Source organism: Salvelinus alpinus, chromosome 21, assembly GCF_045679555.1.
Source record: "Salvelinus alpinus chromosome 21, SLU_Salpinus.1, whole genome shotgun sequence".
NCBI classification, from domain to species: domain Eukaryota; kingdom Metazoa; phylum Chordata; class Actinopteri; order Salmoniformes; family Salmonidae; genus Salvelinus; species Salvelinus alpinus.
Window position 1 is genome coordinate 858,269 of NC_092106.1, and position 17,791 is coordinate 876,059.

At 43.3% G+C, this 17,791-nt stretch overlaps 2 protein-coding genes and 1 non-coding gene across 5 annotated transcripts in view; all 3 read left to right on the forward strand.

Moving 5' to 3' along the window:
• The window catches only part of atg16l1 (ATG16 autophagy related 16-like 1 (S. cerevisiae)), a 56,017-nt gene that overhangs the window by 19,930 nt on the left and 18,296 nt on the right, over positions 1-17,791 (forward strand). Inside the window, exons 5-11 of one of the 3 annotated variants that reach the window (XM_071356409.1) lie at positions 663-736; positions 4,233-4,484; positions 5,013-5,078; positions 5,522-5,608; positions 7,762-7,824; positions 8,105-8,149; positions 9,508-9,610. In XM_071356409.1, the coding sequence (XP_071212510.1) occupies positions 663-736; positions 4,233-4,484; positions 5,013-5,078; positions 5,522-5,608; positions 7,762-7,824; positions 8,105-8,149; positions 9,508-9,610 (690 nt within the window). The remainder of the gene's footprint in view (positions 1-662; positions 737-4,232; positions 4,485-5,012; positions 5,079-5,521; positions 5,609-7,761; positions 7,825-8,104; positions 8,150-9,507; positions 9,611-17,791) is intronic. The other 2 variants (XM_071356410.1, XM_071356411.1) reach the window with 2 other exon arrangements.
• LOC139548665 (small Cajal body-specific RNA 6) lies at positions 9,729-9,996 on the forward strand. The gene has a single exon (XR_011669753.1). It is a non-coding gene; the product is annotated as a small Cajal body-specific RNA 6 (non-coding RNA).
• On the forward strand, positions 12,391-15,224 carry LOC139548609 (desmoglein-2.1-like). Its single transcript, XM_071358399.1, has 2 exons — positions 12,391-12,410; positions 12,743-15,224. Exons 1-2 carry the CDS (start codon positions 12,391-12,393, stop codon positions 14,844-14,846), a joined length of 2,124 nt encoding a protein of 707 aa, XP_071214500.1. The 3' UTR covers positions 14,847-15,224.

The window sequence follows — 17,791 nt, forward strand, 5'->3', positions numbered from 1 at the left end:
CATCAAACATTCAACCCCCTTGGCTCAAGATCCCTGTTGCCTAAATTTGTTTTGGGTCAAAAAATAGAAATGGCGCCCCTTGTGTTTCGGTAATACTGTATACTCCGGTATGAAGTGATTATACGCAATGGCAACTGAAAAAGTGGGTATGTGGCGTACGCCTGTGTACACCCTCCACTAAATTACTGTGGATGGGGCAGGAGTGGGACAGAGGACAAGAATCAAAGGCTCCATTGTTTTTCACTTTGTCATTGGCCTCATTGCCTTAACTCACAAGACTTATGTAGCCCGGTCCCCAAAGATCCGGTGACTGATAGCTGGAAAATAAAGGATTGCTCATGATCATTAGTCATGATCGATCAAAAGGGTGAAATTTGTATAAGTCTCGTGTTAACCACGTGGCTAGCTGTGATTTCAAAGTAAGCTTGTTCCTCAAATGACTTTTTTTACCAGACAATATCTGAAGCGCATACTAATGTTGGTTAGCTACTTAATTTGATTCAAATATGTCTTAATGTCTGCGACTAGTTCATTTGGAGCAAGCTCTGGATTTAAGACCTTGACTTTCTATTTGTTTATAATTGGGTTTGTTTTGTAACCAACTTGCCATCAGTTGTGGATGTTTTGACTGAATGTCTTTCTCTTGCGCTGCTTTCATTTAGCTGGCCCAGAGTGTGATTGAGCTGAACCACCAGATTCAGCAGAAGGACAAGGAGATTCAGCGCAATGAGGCCAAGTGAGTCTACTCTCTACATGTTATTGATCTCTGTGCTTGATTGGGCCTTTTTGTACTTTCCAACACTCCAGCTATATTGTTACCTACTGATGTTGTTCTCATGAACCAGATGTATGGTTTCTTCCTGACAAATCAGGGATTTCTGACCATCCTATTTACACTGAAAAATGTGGTGTTTCATGAGCTGAAATTAAAGATCCCATAAAATGTCCATATGCACAAAAAGCTTATTTCTCTCATTTAGTGCACAAATTTGTTTACATCCCAGTTAGTGAGCATTTCTCCTTTGCCAAGATAATCCATCCACCTGAAACGTGGCATATCAAGAAGTTGATTAAACAACATGAGCATTACACTGATGCACCTTGTGCTGGTGACAAAAGGCCACTGTAAAATGTGCCGTTTTGTAATAATTCCACAGATGTCAGAAGTTAATGGAGCATGCAATTGGCATGCTGACTGCAGGAATGTCCACCAGAGCTGTTGCCAGATAATCGAGTGTTAATTTCTCTACCATAAATCGCTTCAATTTGGCAGTATGTCAAACCGGCCTCACAACAGGCATCGTGTGGGCGAGCAGTTTTCTGATGTGAATGGAGTGCCCCATGTTGGGGTTATGGTATAGGCATGAATAAGCTACAGCCAACAAACACAATTGCATTTTATCGATGGCAATTTCAATGCACAGAGATACCGCGATGAGATCCTCAGGCCCATTGTCGTGCCATTCATCCGCCACCAACACGTTTCAGCATGATAATGCACAGCCCCATGTCGCAAGGATCTGTACACTAATCCTGGAAGCTGAAACTGTATCAGGGGTTTTCAGCCTGGGACCCAAACTAGAAATTCTGTTTTCCTGGGACCCAGGAAGACCTGCAACTAACATGTAAATATGGGTACATTACATTGCCCTTACGCCGAAAACAAATGCAATAAAGACGACAACTAAAAACAATTAAATGAAATACTCATAAATAGCTATTCATGTTTGATCCCCATTTAAAAACTCTTACATATCTGTTTAGGTTTGAACTGTTGCTGTTAAAATACAATAAATATTTTTTATTCTGAACAGGAATAAACTGATTTGATCACATCACACAAATGTCTAACAGAACACGCAAGCTAAGTTTTTGTTAGTGCAACTTTAAGTAACAATACAGATGATAAATGGTCAGGCCTACTGTACATCTTACTTTAGAAATGCTTGTTGAAAAAAAAGTATAGGTTGGAACTGTGTAGGGTGCCGTCTTTCGGATGGGACGTTAAACGGGTGTCCTGACTCTCTGAGGTCATTAAAGATCCCATGGCACTTATCGTAAGAGTAGGGGTGTTAACCCCGGTGTCCTGGCTAAATTCCCAATCTGGCCCTCAAACCATCATGGTCACCTAATAATCCCCAGTTTATAATTGGCTCATTCATCCCCCTCTCCCCTGTAACTATTCCCCAGGTCGTTGCTGCAAATGAGAACGTGTTCTCAGTCAACTTACCTGGTAAAATAATGGTAAAAAAAAAAAAAAAAAACTGACTTAAAATAATTTTTTTATTATGAACTGTAATAATCTGAAAACAAACACACAATCCTAATGAGAGTTGTTTGGCTGGTTGACGTTTTAAACAAGCAGGTCTATTCTGGATGCCGTTTTTGACTGCAGCCCTGATGTCATATGCAGCATTGATTCTTTACTTGTTAAGGGTTAAAAGCACTTTATTTCCGTAAATGGGTATCTCCCCTGACGTGGGCATGTTTTCAATAGACTCCTTTATTTGTACTATATTCCATGTAAGGCATCCAGACCTTATGACAGTTACACAGTATACCCTTAATCTTGTAATTAATCAAAGCTAGTGATACTTAACTTGACATTTCGGGAGGATAACCAACCTTCCAATTAATGGCAATGCGTTACTTAGCTGCTATAAGTGCTTGGTTTAATAGTTTCTTCAGATAAGCAAACAAAACCAAGGAAAAGGGAGAATCTGTAGGCGTGTTGAGATAACATAACATACTCTTTGAAAGAATTCAGCCAGCCTTTACAAGAACATAACATATGCAAATGTGTCCCCTTTTGTGTTTTACACCTCAGCAGAGGAATGACATTTCTGAGTCCATGTAATTCAGTTTCACTGGCATATAGTTATTTCTATGGATGGTCTTAAACTATAGTAATTTATGTCTAAGATATGTTTGAATCCCCAGTCATGTTCATATCTTTTAATCCATCATCAATAGCTTCTTCCAGGTCTTCCTCACATTTTTGTTTTACTTGTTTTCTGTTATCAAATAACAAACCTTTATACAGTTTGGAAATCAACTTAAGGAGGTTTGTCAGACCTGCCTTAACATTGGACACGCCAAAAGCCATTTTTTCTTCACAGAGAGAATAAAGTGTTGTATCTGCAAAAATTCACCTCAGCTCTGTCAGACTGGTTTTCCCTGACCCTGCTGAAACGTCACCATCTGATCCTCCTAAGATGAGGCATGACAAATAATTACCTTTGTACATTCTATACATCATATTATCCAAAAATAGAATCAGTTGTTCAACAATTGAGTTTACAATTATTCCCAGATCCCAGACTGTAGCTTTAAGCTTAAACTGCTTTCCTCTAGCTACCCATCAATTCAAGATGGAACTTTGTATCATTCACTGATATTTTTAATATACAGAAAAGGCCGTGGACTGGTCCTTCCCGGGCTGTCTGACCCTGCTGGTGAGCAGTGTTGTGCACTAGATGGCTGCATTCCCGCAGGATGACTGCAGGTCCCGACAGGAATCATTGCGGCGCGGTCTGCATTTTTCATATTGCGGGCAGTCACAGGCGACTTTGGGATGAAAAGATTTCTGTTGTCCCGCAGATTATTTAGAAATGGTCCTCTTTCTGCTTTGTATGCATTATCCTACCAGTTGTATTAAAATATATATTTTTTTGCATTATTCACATACTCGATTCGCTGCTTCAACTTCAGTTGCCTACCTCTCCAGTATGTGTGGTCTCATTGAAATAGAGTAGGCTAAATACATGTGGCAGTAAACTTAAATATGTTTACGACAGTGTCTGTAAATAGGATATTGATAATGGAAAGAAGTGGAGGGCACTCAACCAGCTAGAGGTTGAAGCGCGAAGTGAGCTGCGTCACATACGCCTAAAATAACATTGTGGGACTGCGGGTGGGTGTTGGACAAAGCCACCGGGTGGGGGAGGAGTATGCATGAAAAGCTGCGGGAGCGGGATGAAGAAATGGGTCCCACGCAGGTCTCTACTGTGCGCCATGACAGTGAAGCCTGTAGCATTATAGCTGTTTAGAATTGTCAGTGTGAAAAGTAGGTAATTAGCTAGGGGAACAACAGCTCACACATTTTTTAAATGTTTTATATTTTTTGTTCGGTATAGATTAGATTATTCGACATTGCAACTGACCATCCCAAATCGTTTTTCCTCCTTTTCCCCCTGATATGAATACCTTTTTCTGCCAATCTCATCTGTCAGGATGCAGGAGTACCAGCGGCAGATTGCCGAGCTGGAGGGAGAGTGCCGGGAGCTGCGTGGTCAGCTGCAGGACCTGGAGCAGGCCAACCAGACGCTGAAGGATGAGTATGACGCCTTGCAGATCACCTTCGGTGCCCTGGAGGAGAAGCTGCGGCGCACCACCGACGATAACCAGGAGTTGGTGTCGCGCTGGATGGCCGAGAAATCCCAAGAGGCCAACAAGCTCAATGCGGAAAACGAGAAAGACTGCAAGTGAGTGGGGATGTCCTGATACCGGGTATCACGATACCAGGAAGTATCATGGCAACGAAACAAAATATGAAGCATATTCTATTTCTTGAGGAAAACAACCTTGTGTTGTCACTGAGTCACATTTTATTTATTCCAAGCTTTAGCACTCCATATTTTACATAAACCGAACCTACAAGTGAGTGAACCAGGGCAACACAGCTTGACTCAGCTCTAATTGTATCATATCTTAGTGTGATGAGGGTGCATGGAGCAACTGGGTGGCTGGCTTGGAGACCCAGTTGTGGCTCAGGGATCGATCTTCTAGGTGCCCCCAAGTGGCCTGCATGCAATTTTTGTACATTTTGTATTTTAACCATGTAGCAGACACTCTTATCCGGAGCAACTAGCAATCAATGGATTCAACTAAAGCAGGCAGGATGACCACGTCACATTCATTTTAAGTAAATCCTTCCAAATAAGTGTTTAGGTTGTTGTGTAATCCAGTAATGGGTGCATTTTATCTAGTTATTTTCATGCTTTTCGTTCCAGGCGCAGACAAGCCAAGCTTCAGAAGGAGCTTGCAGACGCTGCAAAGGAGCCCCTGCCCATGGACCCGTGAGTATTATTTACCATAGAACCACAGAAGACTGCTCTGAGCAGATGGATACAGTAGTTTGTGAGCTAAACTGGTCAATTCTTAACTCAACTCGGGGTGACTCACCTTTTTAAACGGTACATTTCTATGGCAACAAGTGCATCACCTTTAACCTTTTCCGTGCCAGGCTAACTCAACTTTTTCCTGAATGAAGTGTTTGAGCTATGAGTTGAGGACCAATCAGTTTTCCTTTGTTGTCGCAAAGCCCTTCATACCCTTCATTCTCGGTTCAATATTTGAGGAAGATGACTCATTTAAATATTTTATTAATCAAATGTATACAATTTAAATGCATATCACACGATACAGTTATGGCAAGAGCGGATGCGAGGGATCAAGGAATTACAATTGAGACTCACCCCTGGGATTGGTGGTTATGACTTTTCTGGTCTCCTGTTCTCAGGGACGACGACATCGAGGTTCTAGCTGATGATTCTGTGAAAGGCACTAGAGAGGCCTCTCCCAACCGGCCGCTCAGCCGCACCCCCAGGTGGGAGTGTGACGCAAACATGTTCTTAGTGAAACCCTGTCCAGAAACGGCCCCTATAGCCAGTCCTACACACTTGATGTAGATCTAAGAATTTGATAGATCTAAACAATATGGAAGTAGCTCCACCTTACCCTATGAAAGGCTTGGGTGAAATCTTCAATCTGAATATTGTTTATACCATACCTGGGTTCAAATGATTTGTTCTTTAAATACTTATTTTCTGTGTATATAAGGAATTTCAAATAATTTGGCCCAAATCAACATTTTCAAATTAACTTACTATAAAAAGCCTACTATTCAGATACTGGGTTGAAATGCATGGGAGTATTTATTTGTTGTATTAGAAAATACACTGTATTTCTAAATACATTCCAAAATTCAACTACTAAATATATAATCAAAATACTTGCAGTACCAGTCAAAAGTTTGGGCACACCTACTCAAGAGTTTTTCTTTAATTTTACTGTTTTCTATATTGTAGAATAATAGTCAAGATATCAACACTATGAAATAGCACATATGGAATCATGTAGTAACCAACAGTGTCAAATAATTATTTTTTTTTTGAGATTCTTCAAAGTAGCCACCCTTTGCCTTAATTACAGCTTTGCACAGTCTTGGCATTCTCTCAACCAGCTTCACCTGGAATGCTTTTTCATGTCTTGAAGGAGTTCCCACATATGCTGAGCACTTTGCTGCTTTTCCTTCACTCTGCGGTCCAATTTATCCCAAACCATCTCAATTCGGTTGAGGTCAGGGGATTGTGGAGGCCAGGTCATCTGATGCAGCACTCCATCACTCTCCTTGGTCAAATAGCCCTTACACAGCCTGGAGGTGTGTTGGGTCATTGACCTGTTAAAAACAAATTATAGTCCCACTAAGCACAAACCAGATGGGATGGCGTATCGCTGCAGAATGCTGTGGTAGCCATGCTGGTTGTGTGCCTTGAATTCTATAAAAATCACTGACAGTGTCACCAGCAAAGCATCACACCACTTTCTCCATGCTTCACGGTGGGAACTACACATGCAGAGATCATCCTTTCACTTACTCTGCGTCTCACAAAGACACAGCGGTTGGAACCAAAAATCTAAAATTTGGACTCATCAGACCAAAGGACAGATTGCCACCGGTCTAATTTCTATAGCTCGTGTTACTTGGCTCAAGCAAGTCTCTTCTTGTTCGTGTCTTTCAGTTGTGTTTCTTTGCAGCAATTTGACGAAGAAGGCCTAACTCACTCACTCAGTCTCCTCTGAACAGTTGATGTCTGTTACTTGAACTTTGTAAAGCATTTATTTGGGCTGCAATTTCTGAGGGTGGTAACTCTAATGAACTTAACCTCTGCTGCAAAGATAACTCTGGGTTTTCCTTTCCTGTGGCGATCCTCATGCGAACCAGTTTTATCATAGCGTTGATGGTTTTTGCGACTGCAATTGAAGAAACATTCAAACTTCTTGAAATGTTCCTGATTGACTGACCTTCATGTCTTAAAGTAATGATGGACTGTCGTTTCTCTTTGCTTATTTGAGCAGTTCTTTCCATAATATGGACTTGGTCTTTAACAAATAGGGTTTGGTCTTTCACCAAATAGGGCTATCTTCTGTATTCCACCCCTACCATGTCACAACACAACTGATTGGCTCAAATGCATTAAGAAGGAAAGAAATTGCACAAATTAGCAAGGCACGCCTGCTAATTGAAATGCATTCCACGTGACTACCTCATGAAGCTGGTTGAGTGTGCCAAGAGTGTGCAAAGCTGTCATCAAGGAAAAGGGTGGCTACTTTGAAGAATATAAAATATATTTTGATTTATCACTTATTTGGTTACTACATGATTCCATGTGTTAATTCATGGTTTTGATGTTTTAACTATTATTCTACAGTGTAGAAAATAGTAAAAAATAAAGAAAAACCCTTGAATGAGTAAGTGTCTGGACTTTTGACTGGTGCTGTACTTCCAAATGTGTCTTGAAAGTAATTGAAATACCCTAAATATTTTTTCAACCAAAGTCTGATTCATACTCAATATTTCAAATCTACACAAGTGCCTAGAACGTTGGGGCTAGGGATGTTTCTGGACCGGGATGTATATTTTTGGCGGAGACGTTGCGTCGCGTATGAAATAACCCTCTCTGTGTTCGTCTCTCATAGTAAACGTATCTCCGGACAGTCTCCTCAAAGCGGCCTGTTGGACTCAATCTCCAACATATTTGGGTACGAATGCGTTTGCTTGATTCTCTGTGTGGCGAGTCTGAAGTCTTCCGCTCTATGGGTGTCTGTCTGGTCGTCTGTCCTGGGTTGTGTTCATAAGGCACCAAACGGAAGAGTTGCATAAAGTATTGCAACAGTGTGCGTTAATGAATACACCCCTGGAAAGGGCTTTTTCGTTTTCTTTTGCATTACATTTTCAAACATTATCCCTGATGTTACTGTGGATCCTTTGGGCGGGTGTGTCCATCCTGTTGATGGCTTCTCTCTGTCTGTCCGTCTGCAGCGTATCTGAGTCTGTGCATCCCGGACTCCTTCCTCCAGACTCCAGGTGAAACGTCACTGTGGTGTCTGTAGGGCTCACAGCTGTGTGTACGCCTGTGTGGGGGTGTGCGTTTTGTGTGGGCCTGTGTGTGTGTTAGAGGCATCTTGATGTAGCTACTAAAAAAATCCAGGATGATGGCACTATTACATTTCTTCTCAGTGAAAACAAATTAACACACTTTGTCAGATTATTAGTTTGCCACGTGGGATTTATCTAGGGCCAAATCTGGCAATGACACAGTGGAACTTATCGGCTGACCATCAAATCTTAAACTGATCGATTGATTTAAAAAGGGGTCTCGGACAACTTTTGCTTTGTTAGTAATTCAATGGCTTTTTTGATCATATTTATCCAAATTCATAAATTCTGGAACTCTTGCTGAATGTTTCCTTTTTATTGCTTGTTTTGAGTAAGACTAATTCCATCTGTGAATGGGGTAATTTGTTTAATTCCAAAGTGCTCCCTCTAGTAAGTCTACCCTCATTAGGGTGCAAATATCACATACTGACATGCTTTTCAAAGCACCTGCGTCTTTGTATGTGATTTCCCCACCCTTATACCGGTATGTAAACAAGCGTGGAGACTTTGGGGTGTTCCATAAAGCAGGATCATTAAGTTAGCCAGTCAACTTTGGTAAGCAGTAAAAAATATTTATAAAAATGTTTTCTATAAATTAAAAAATGTACTTTTATTATGGGTTGTTAGATATGAAGTCTATTATACCATGGTAATTTCACGTCTATTTCTCTTATCAGTTTGAGGCAGCATTACGTTTGCTAGTAAAGAGTGGTGCCGTTGTTGGATTAGTGTAAATAAGTAAATTGTTTAGCTCCATGATGGTTAGCTTGCTAGCTAAAGTTGTTTACAGTTGGCAACCGCTCCTACACTATTTAACTACTGTGTCACTTGGCTATAGCGTATTGGATATAGTATGTAGCCTAGTTTGTTTGAAGGATTTCCTGTGTGGATTTACTCCGAAACTACCCTGCAAGTGTTGCGTTTTCCTTTCCGTTAGCATAAAAACAGACTAAAATGAAGTGAGACAGTTGTAAGTTGCTTCTGCATGTCTCGTTGGTTACCGTTTCAGCTATGCTAAGCTTGCGGTCTAGTTTGGCCGTTAGCGGCAACTGATTTGGGATCCTAGAAATCCCTGGCTTCCATTTGCTTCCTGACAAGAGTTCCCTGACTACTTCCATCGCTCTGCTCTCTGACCATGCACTGGCTTCCCTGGGACCATCGCATGTTGTGCTATGAGTTCTGTGAACATATGGTTGTATTTCGACTTCCCTGAATGCGTTTTGTTTTTGATTGTCTGCGTGTTTTGAGGTGATTACTAGTTTGACGGCTCTCCTCTCTGTTGGCAGGCGTCGTACTGGGAACTCGTACGGAACATCACTCGAAAACACGGAGACGACCTCCGGAGTGTGTGCCGATGTCCGCGTTCCCTCCACTGCCCTCCATGTATTTGTGAGTATCTTGGTTGCATTTTCCTACACTGTTTTGAGATCAGGCCAGCTCTCTCACACATGCGGACATGCACACATTTTTATGAAAGGCGCAAGTCTTTTTTAGGTCAGGTGCTGAAGGTCTATGATGAGATGTAAAAGGTCTGATTGCCCAAGTCCCTTCCCATTGCCTCTCTGCTCCCAGCAGCCCCTGCTCTACTCCCAGCATGCTCTAGTTGTGCATCGTTGGCCACAGGGGCTACTGACAAAGAGGATGACCTCGCATCCTGTGTCTCTTTAAAAGACCAAGGTGTCACAGTGATGGACATCCAACATGACCAATCACCAAGGAGTGTCGGGTTGTGGGATTGGGATAGGTAGATGATCTCAAGTTTTCAAGCTGAGACCTAGACTTGAGAAAACGATGCAGAAAAGAGAGAAATAAATGTGGTCGGCCGCCTTGATTCGGTCTTATGTAGCAAAATTTGAAATTGTGTTTATTGCATTGGATAAAAGCAGAGACACAGAGCTACAAAATGGCATGTCATACACTGCATTTGAGGAACAATGGGAAAGTAATTCTGCTTTGAAAGTTGATAACTTGTAACCTCACTTTTGAGAAAATGGCCCTTGACTGTTTTGGGACACCTACTGGAGAGCTCTTCTTTGTGTACACCCATTCAGGATTGTTCACACCTTTTTTAAGCCAGCCCCATCTCTTTTAAGGATTTACATGTGAGGTCATGTGCTAACAGTGAGTAGTGTAGTAAAGATTAAGACTAAGTGGTGAAAGTAGTAGCCTACAATGATGAACAATTCCAGGTGAACAAAGTGTCCATATAAAAATATTTTATAAATAGATGACACTTACCAGACACACTTGTCTAAATTGATGGGCCATGTGAAAGAAATGCTGTAACCCCCATCCACATCTTGCTAAATGGCTGGATCTCTACAGAAGGTGTAAAATGGTACAGTGAAATGGTTACTTGCATAGTAGCAATATCAAAAATAGTGTCAATTTAAAGGAAAAAGTGTCAATGCCAGTAGAGAAAAAAAATGATATACAGTATGTACAAGAACAATATCAATAACCATATCAGTGATAGATGAGGTAGTTATATGCATACAATCAGGGGTAAAGTGGCTGAGCAGCAGGATAAAAAAAGAAAAAATAGTATCAGCAACGAATGATGGTGTGTAAGAGTCATGTGAATAGAGGCATTGCAAATAGTGCTGGTGACTGGGAACTTACCCCCAGTGATGAGCTAGTCTGTCTGAACCACGCATGAACAAGGGAATCTATATTCAGAGAGCCTGTTTCTGTCCTGCCCTTGACTTTGGTGCAGGGCATGTGATGTCCATAGCCTTTTCGTCGCAAAACTCCCTGATCTTCTCAAAGATTCGCTTGTCTAGCTGTGTCCAGTCCAGGTTGTGCTTGTACAGGCGGAACATCTATGGGAGGAAGGATGTCAGCATTGCGCAGCGGCTGAAACCTGGTCCCGACTGAGTCCGACTGCTCCTTGGCGACAACACCAAGCTCCAGAGCATCGAAGCTTTTAAAACGGGAAATAACAAAAACAATTGAAGACATTACAACATGAATTTTATTTAAATTAAGCTTTAACTAGGCAAGTCAGTTAAGAACAAAATTCTTATTTACAATGACGGCATACCCCGGCCAAACCCGAAAGACGCTGGGCCAATTGTGCGCTGCCCTATGAGACTCCCAATCACGGCCGGATGTGATGCAGCCTGGATTCGAACCAGGTACTGCAGTGAAGCCTCTTGCACTGGCTGATGTTTATGGAGTTAGGTGTTGCCAGCCATATATTCCCCTCTCTCCCTCAGTGGTATGAATAGGTATATTTCATATTTTCAAGTTTTTGAAAGTCAGAACCCATCAGTCTATGTGCTTAAGGAAAATAGAAATGTTGCTTGCTTGTTGCGCAAAATCAAAGCTGTGATGCATCCTGACATCTTTGCTTGGTGGTTCAGTAGGGACCCCCAGAGACAACTGCAGGTCTTGACAGGTCTGTCCTGAGCTTGATGTGGGGCAACAATTTTCCCACAGGTTCCTGAAGGAAGACAGCCCAACTACACGTACCTCTGGAAAATACAGAAATAATATGAGATCAGTAAAAGTAGTGCCAACCATGTTGGAGGTTAATTTAAATAATCAAAACGTATTGTTTATGCTTTACCTACCAAGTGTTTCGATTCCTTGTAGATGCCACCACCGCTTTTGTCACATGAGATGGCAGCAGCTTTCCACCAAAGTGTTTGTGCCCTGGGTGGCGTCCTGGTAATACTATTGCATTATCTTCTACGTAGTTGTTAATGAAGTTCACAACTCACTGCAAGTCCTCGTGCTTCAGGTGTAACCTGTGCTTGCTTGGGGCCGCTCTCTTTTCGATGGGAGGCGTTAGACCAGTCCTGGGAATTATTTTCCAATGGAGGCCAACATAAGAATATGTTTGCCATCGTGGGCCAGAATCTGACTGTTGACAGATATATCAACTGTAAATCACGTCCAGATATGCTACTTTTTTAACATGCACAGAAATAAACCACATCCACGTTCGCCTTTTGGTAGGTATTTTCATTATTAAACATGCAATGAACTACACGCAGGGAAAAGTACACTGCATTCAGCATCACGGACAGAACTCTTAACGGTATGCACAAACACGAGAGGGGGAGCTCAACATTACAGTTAAACTACTCAATCAGTGTGAGGAGTGAAGTCTCTGATGGGCATTGACTAAAGCAGTGAAGTCAGGTATATTTTCTGACTTCGCTATGCGCAGGATTGCTGAGAGGTGAGTCAGTAAGATATTTGTGCCTTGACTTGTTATCTCATCACTGAACATGTCTGTTCACGTGCATAGGTTGACCCAAACAGTACAAACATCTTCGAGAGATGCATAGAACCTTGTCAGTCTTTTTTTGTAATTGGTGAAGCGGGTTGCAGGAAAGCTTTTGCAGGGAAGCTTTTGTAGTTGAGTTCTTGGATAATAAAATATATAAAAAATATGCGAAGAAAGGTGTATATATATATATACAGGACACGACAATACGAAACAGAAATGACGTCTGAACTGCTAAGCCATCTTGGACGCAGATGGCTAATCTCCATCACACAGTACTAAAGAATCCATAAATTCATCCTGATCGCGTGCCGTTGTCATGATCATCTTCTCAGGTATGCCAAAATATATGACGAAGACCACTGGCTGATCATCGATGAAAAGACAGCAGAGATCAAGCTGAACAAACTGCCTGATCGGGAGTCCAAATACCTGGTCAATGGAACATACTACGCCAAGATAATAGCCATCACAACCGATCTGCCATCCAAAACGGCCACAGGGACAATAGCCATCCAGGTGGAAGACTTTAACGACCACTGTCCCACGCTGACAGCTACGACTACGACCATGTGTCTGGGGGATACCGCTGTGTACGTCACGGCTGTGGATGGGGATGCCTTCCCCAACGGAGCTCCCTTCAAGTTCAGAGTGATTCAGGACGACAGCAAACAGAAGTGGATGGTGGAGCACCTCAATGCCACCACTGCCATTTTACGAGACCATGCCCACATGTGGCCAGGTCACTACAAGGTTGCAGTGGAGATCCATGACCAGCAGGGGAAGGCCTGTGCTGACATTCAGATTCTGAACGTGGTTGTGTGCACCTGTGATCAGGTCAATAAGGTCTGCTTCGAACGTAGGACGGGCACGGACGTCACGTTAGGAGCGCCTGCCATCCTGCTGCTCCTCCTGGGCCTCCTGCTGCTGCTGGTTCCTCTCCTGCTGCTGTTCTGTCTATGTGGAGGAGCGGCGGCCATTGGAGACTTTAAGCCCATCCCGTTTGACACTAAAGAACACCTGATTGCATATCACACTGAAGGACAAGGAGAAGACAAGGAAGTTCCTCTCCTGAACGTTCCCGTGGAGATGGAGCATGGCCCCATCAAAACTGGGAATGTAGTGAAGTACGGGGGAAATACGGGATTCATAGGAAGAATAGGGGCGATAGAAGGAGCTGCAGGAGGCGTGTCAGGGGACGGCTTCACCTCATCCTCAATGTTCACAGGAGCGCACCAACATTACCATGGCTTCCACCAGCCCAGTGGCAGATTAGAGGTGGACTACGGCATGGGCGGAGGAATCATGACAGAACATCATGGACACTCAATGTTCTCCAGATTACCTGCTGGTGCTTACGACGGGATGGCACTCTCTGAGGAAGTCCTAGAGGAGTACTACTCTGCAAAGGCCAATCACACTGCGCAGATCGACCAACAGAGAGATGCCCTGCTGATTTACGACTATGAAGGCCAGGGGTCACCGGTAGGGTCTGTGGGCTGCTGCAGCCTACTGGGGGCTGATGATGACTTGGACTTCCTCACCGACCTGGGGCCCAAGTTCAAGACCCTGGCCCAGATCTGCCAGGGGTCGATAGCTATGGAGGCGGAGACTGTCAATGTGTCTGTGTCACCCACTCATCCTAGACCTACCACATCCACTCACACAGAGGTCAGCAGAAATACTGCTCTCAATGTCAATACCCTGAACACCTCAGTCACCACCTCCACCCCCCTACAGGAGAGCCTGATTACTCGGGACCAGGGATCGGTCACCATCCCCAGGTCTCATATCCAGGAGAACGTGGTGATCCCCAGGCAGACCGTCCTCATCCAGCAGCCCACCATGTACTATGCCGCTGCCCCCACCATGTACATGGTGGAGCCTCAGCCCCAGTTGTTGCTGGTGGAGCAGAGAGGAGGAGGTGGTTATGTCCATTCCCAGCAGGCGGCAGGCCATGTGGGGGTAGGGACCGGTCAGGGGATGGTGCAGGCAGGAGGGCTCCATGGTTCTCGGGGTATGCTGCTAGTAGAGAAGCAGATGGGAGTGGGTGGTGGTGGGGGAGGCCATGGTCATGTCATTATGGGCGGAGGCCAGTTCTTACAGGGAGCCGGCCAAACTATTACTGGGGGAGGTCACGTTATTACAGAGACGAGCCAAACCATTACGCAGGGAGGCCAGATTCTACAGGGGGCAGGGCAGACCATGATTGGAGGAGGCCATCTCTCGCCAGAAGGAAGCTTCTCACAGGGTTCTAGGAAAGTGCTGGTTGTTGAGTGGGTCCGGGCCAGCCTCGGCAGTAGGGGGCAGTGCAGGCTTATGGGCACCCCAGGTCACCCTGCAGAGAGGCCAGGGGTCGTCCTCCACCTTTTCCTCAGGTGGTCATAGTGTAGAGGTGAGAGGTCAGAGGGGTGCTTCCACCTTGACCTCCAGCTCCCTGTGTGGCTCGATGGGGTCAAATCAGGCCCCTGCTGCTGCTGTCACAGTCACCACCACACCCATGCCCACGGCTGCACCACGTAGCAGCAGCCACACCACTGTGGTGCAAGAGAAGAAATCCTCTGTCACTGAGAAATACATTGAGACCAGTACTATAGCGTAGAAAAACAACACCTCACATTTGCTTGAAAACTTACAGTACAGCCAAGTCACTGTGGGTTTAAAAGAGATGTTTTCTTTTTAGTCAATGAAACAACAGTCAAGGGAGAGACTGAGGGATTGGTGCTCTCTGCTGGTCTGAAATTAAATGATTCATGAATACGTCTACCGATTGTCAACACTACTGTTTTATAATGCTTTTAGTTTTTACTGGAGCGATGGGCTTTATTACGATCACCAGCGGGTATTTAATCCTTGATCCAACTTGTAAGTCGCTCTGGATAAGAGCGTCTGCTAAATGACTTAAATGTAAATGTAAAATGTCAGTGACATTGTTTTGAATAGTTCTCCAATCGCTGCATCAGACTGAAGATCGATAAGCTCAAGTTGCAGGTCAGTGTGAGCCTTATCCACATTGAAGTTGGAGAGGAAACCAACATGTCATTTGCCAACACTTTGTAAATCCTAAAAACGACAAACTCACTGTAGTGTCAGAAGGTGGGTGAGATTGTTGGCTTCAACTTGGCGGGTCAGGAGTAATTTTCCCTTGTACATCCTTGTCAAAGCCGTCATCTGATGTGCAAAAAGGCCCTTCCCTTGTAGTTTGGAATTCAGTTCATTCATGAGGGCCGTGATGTCCACGGTGAAGGCAAAATCAGCCAACCATTCTTTATCTTGCAGTTGAGGGAAATCCACATTATCCTTTCATTTGCAAAAACTCAGCAATCTCTGACTTCAGGTCCCACACCCCTTCTTAGCACCTTCCCCAAACTCAGTCATATCACGGTTGTGTGGTAGGGGAGGTCTGCATGACCCGACTCTCTCTTCCATCAGTGAGACAAACTACCTGTGGTTTTAAAGATTTTGCTCTTATGAAGTTTACCACTTTAGTGACTATCCACAACATGGCTTATTTTCAGAACACATTTACAGAGCACCTCCTGATAGATAATGCAATGCAGGGGAAAAAAATCTGATCTGGGTTCTGCTCAGCTACTTGATCTTGTATCCTTTTCAAAAGGCCAGTTTTTTTCCTGTCAAATTTGGGTTCCCATCAGTCGTCACACTGGATAACTTCTCAAAACTCAGTCACAGCTTTTCCCCACACTTTATTTACCTTTCCCTGTGGTTGTGCTCTTTATTGACTGTAAGCTCCTCTAATGTCAAAGTCTGGGGATAGAATATCAACAACTGTGCTGTGTCAAAGGCACTGCTCTCATCCAGGGCCAAGGAGAAATCTGTGAAATCCTTTACCTTCTCTTTCAACTTCTCTACGATGTCCTCAACAGGCTATGTCGCTGTTCGTCTTGGCAGGAAAACATTTTGAAATGACTCTTTCTTGTCGGGGCAAAGTATTGCTGCAGAGTAAACGTTCTTTAATGAATTCGCCGTCAGCGAATGGCTTGCTATGTTTAGCAATTTTGTGGAACAGTACATAGCTAGCCCTTGCAGGAAAATAATGCAATTCCTTTCTTTGCTGAATGTAGTTTTGTGAAAAGTCCTTGCTGCTTTAGCAACTGAGAATGCAACTCTTTCGATGCACTTGCCCTCTGCGCAGACGGCATATTCCTATATTTCTCTGCATGCTTTCAAGTTGTAGTCTTTCAAGTCAGCGACGCTCTCTTTGCACACTAAGCACACAGCTTTCCCTGATACCTCATTGAATAAATATTTCAATGTCCATTCTTGCTGGAACACCCTACATTCATTGTCTACTTTCCTTTTCTTTGAAATATATGAAACTCATTTTTGAGCAATTTCTAGCTAGCTACTATTTGTAACTGACGTGTCAGCCTGTGCAGTTATTTATACGTGGCTTCAAAATAAATGTCGCACAAGTGGGGGGAGTTAAATTTTTACACAGGCGAGTATTCATTGGGCTTTTAATTTGGATAACAAATGCGTTTTTTAAAACTTTGCAATCGCAAATTCTTTGTTCTGAGCATGATTCCGCGGGCCATGTTGAATCAGGTCGGGGGCCGGCCTTTGCCCTGCATTAGACCATTCTCCTTGTATAACTGGTGGAGGAGAGTCAGGCGTGTTTGACTGACACTGAAAGACAAATTCCAGATACAATTTTTTTTGCATTATTATACAGTAGATAGCTGTAATCACCATCAGACACACCTGAATAACTTGATGGGTCATGTAATCATCTGGCGAAGTGGAGTCTTTTTGTTTACATGTAGCTAGCTAAACAATGAACCAGAATTTGCAGTTCTCCATGGCTAACATTACATCTTTCAAAACTGCAGTAGAAAGGATTATCTACACATAACGAGTTGCTCATATTATAGACAGAAGCGAGTTACACGGCAGACCAATCTGAAAATCACCTCTTGGCATGTCCAGCCCATTCATTATGTCAGCCAATCAAGGCTAGCGGGAACGTTCCAGTCTCTTTCTGTGGCTAAACCAACTCGGCTCGTAATTTAACAACTTTATTCGTATTTACAGGTGGCGTACAAGTTTAAGGCACATGAAAGTTCACATGTTCCAGAAGGCATTTCTGGAGAGAAAAAACTAGGCGACATACGGCTAGTTTCCTGAAACTAGTCACAAATGACTTTTATGGACTTTCAAAGGAACTGTGGACCAATTGACAAAGTGTGTATGACATTTGTTTGTGGTTTAAAAACAACCTCCGTATCTTCAGTCACCACCTGTATTTACTGTGAAAACCCGATTTTTAGTTATTAGGCACCAAATGGACAAATTCTGCAAATAAGATGTTT

Excerpts from the sequence above, each read along its gene's own strand:
- LOC139548609 (XM_071358399.1), top strand. The coding sequence starts at position 12,391 with ATGCGCAGGATTGCTGAGAG. Across the intron at positions 12,411-12,742 it reads ATGCGCAGGATTGCTGAGAG|AATCCATAAATTCATCCTGA; the intron begins GTGAGTCAGTAA and ends ACAGTACTAAAG.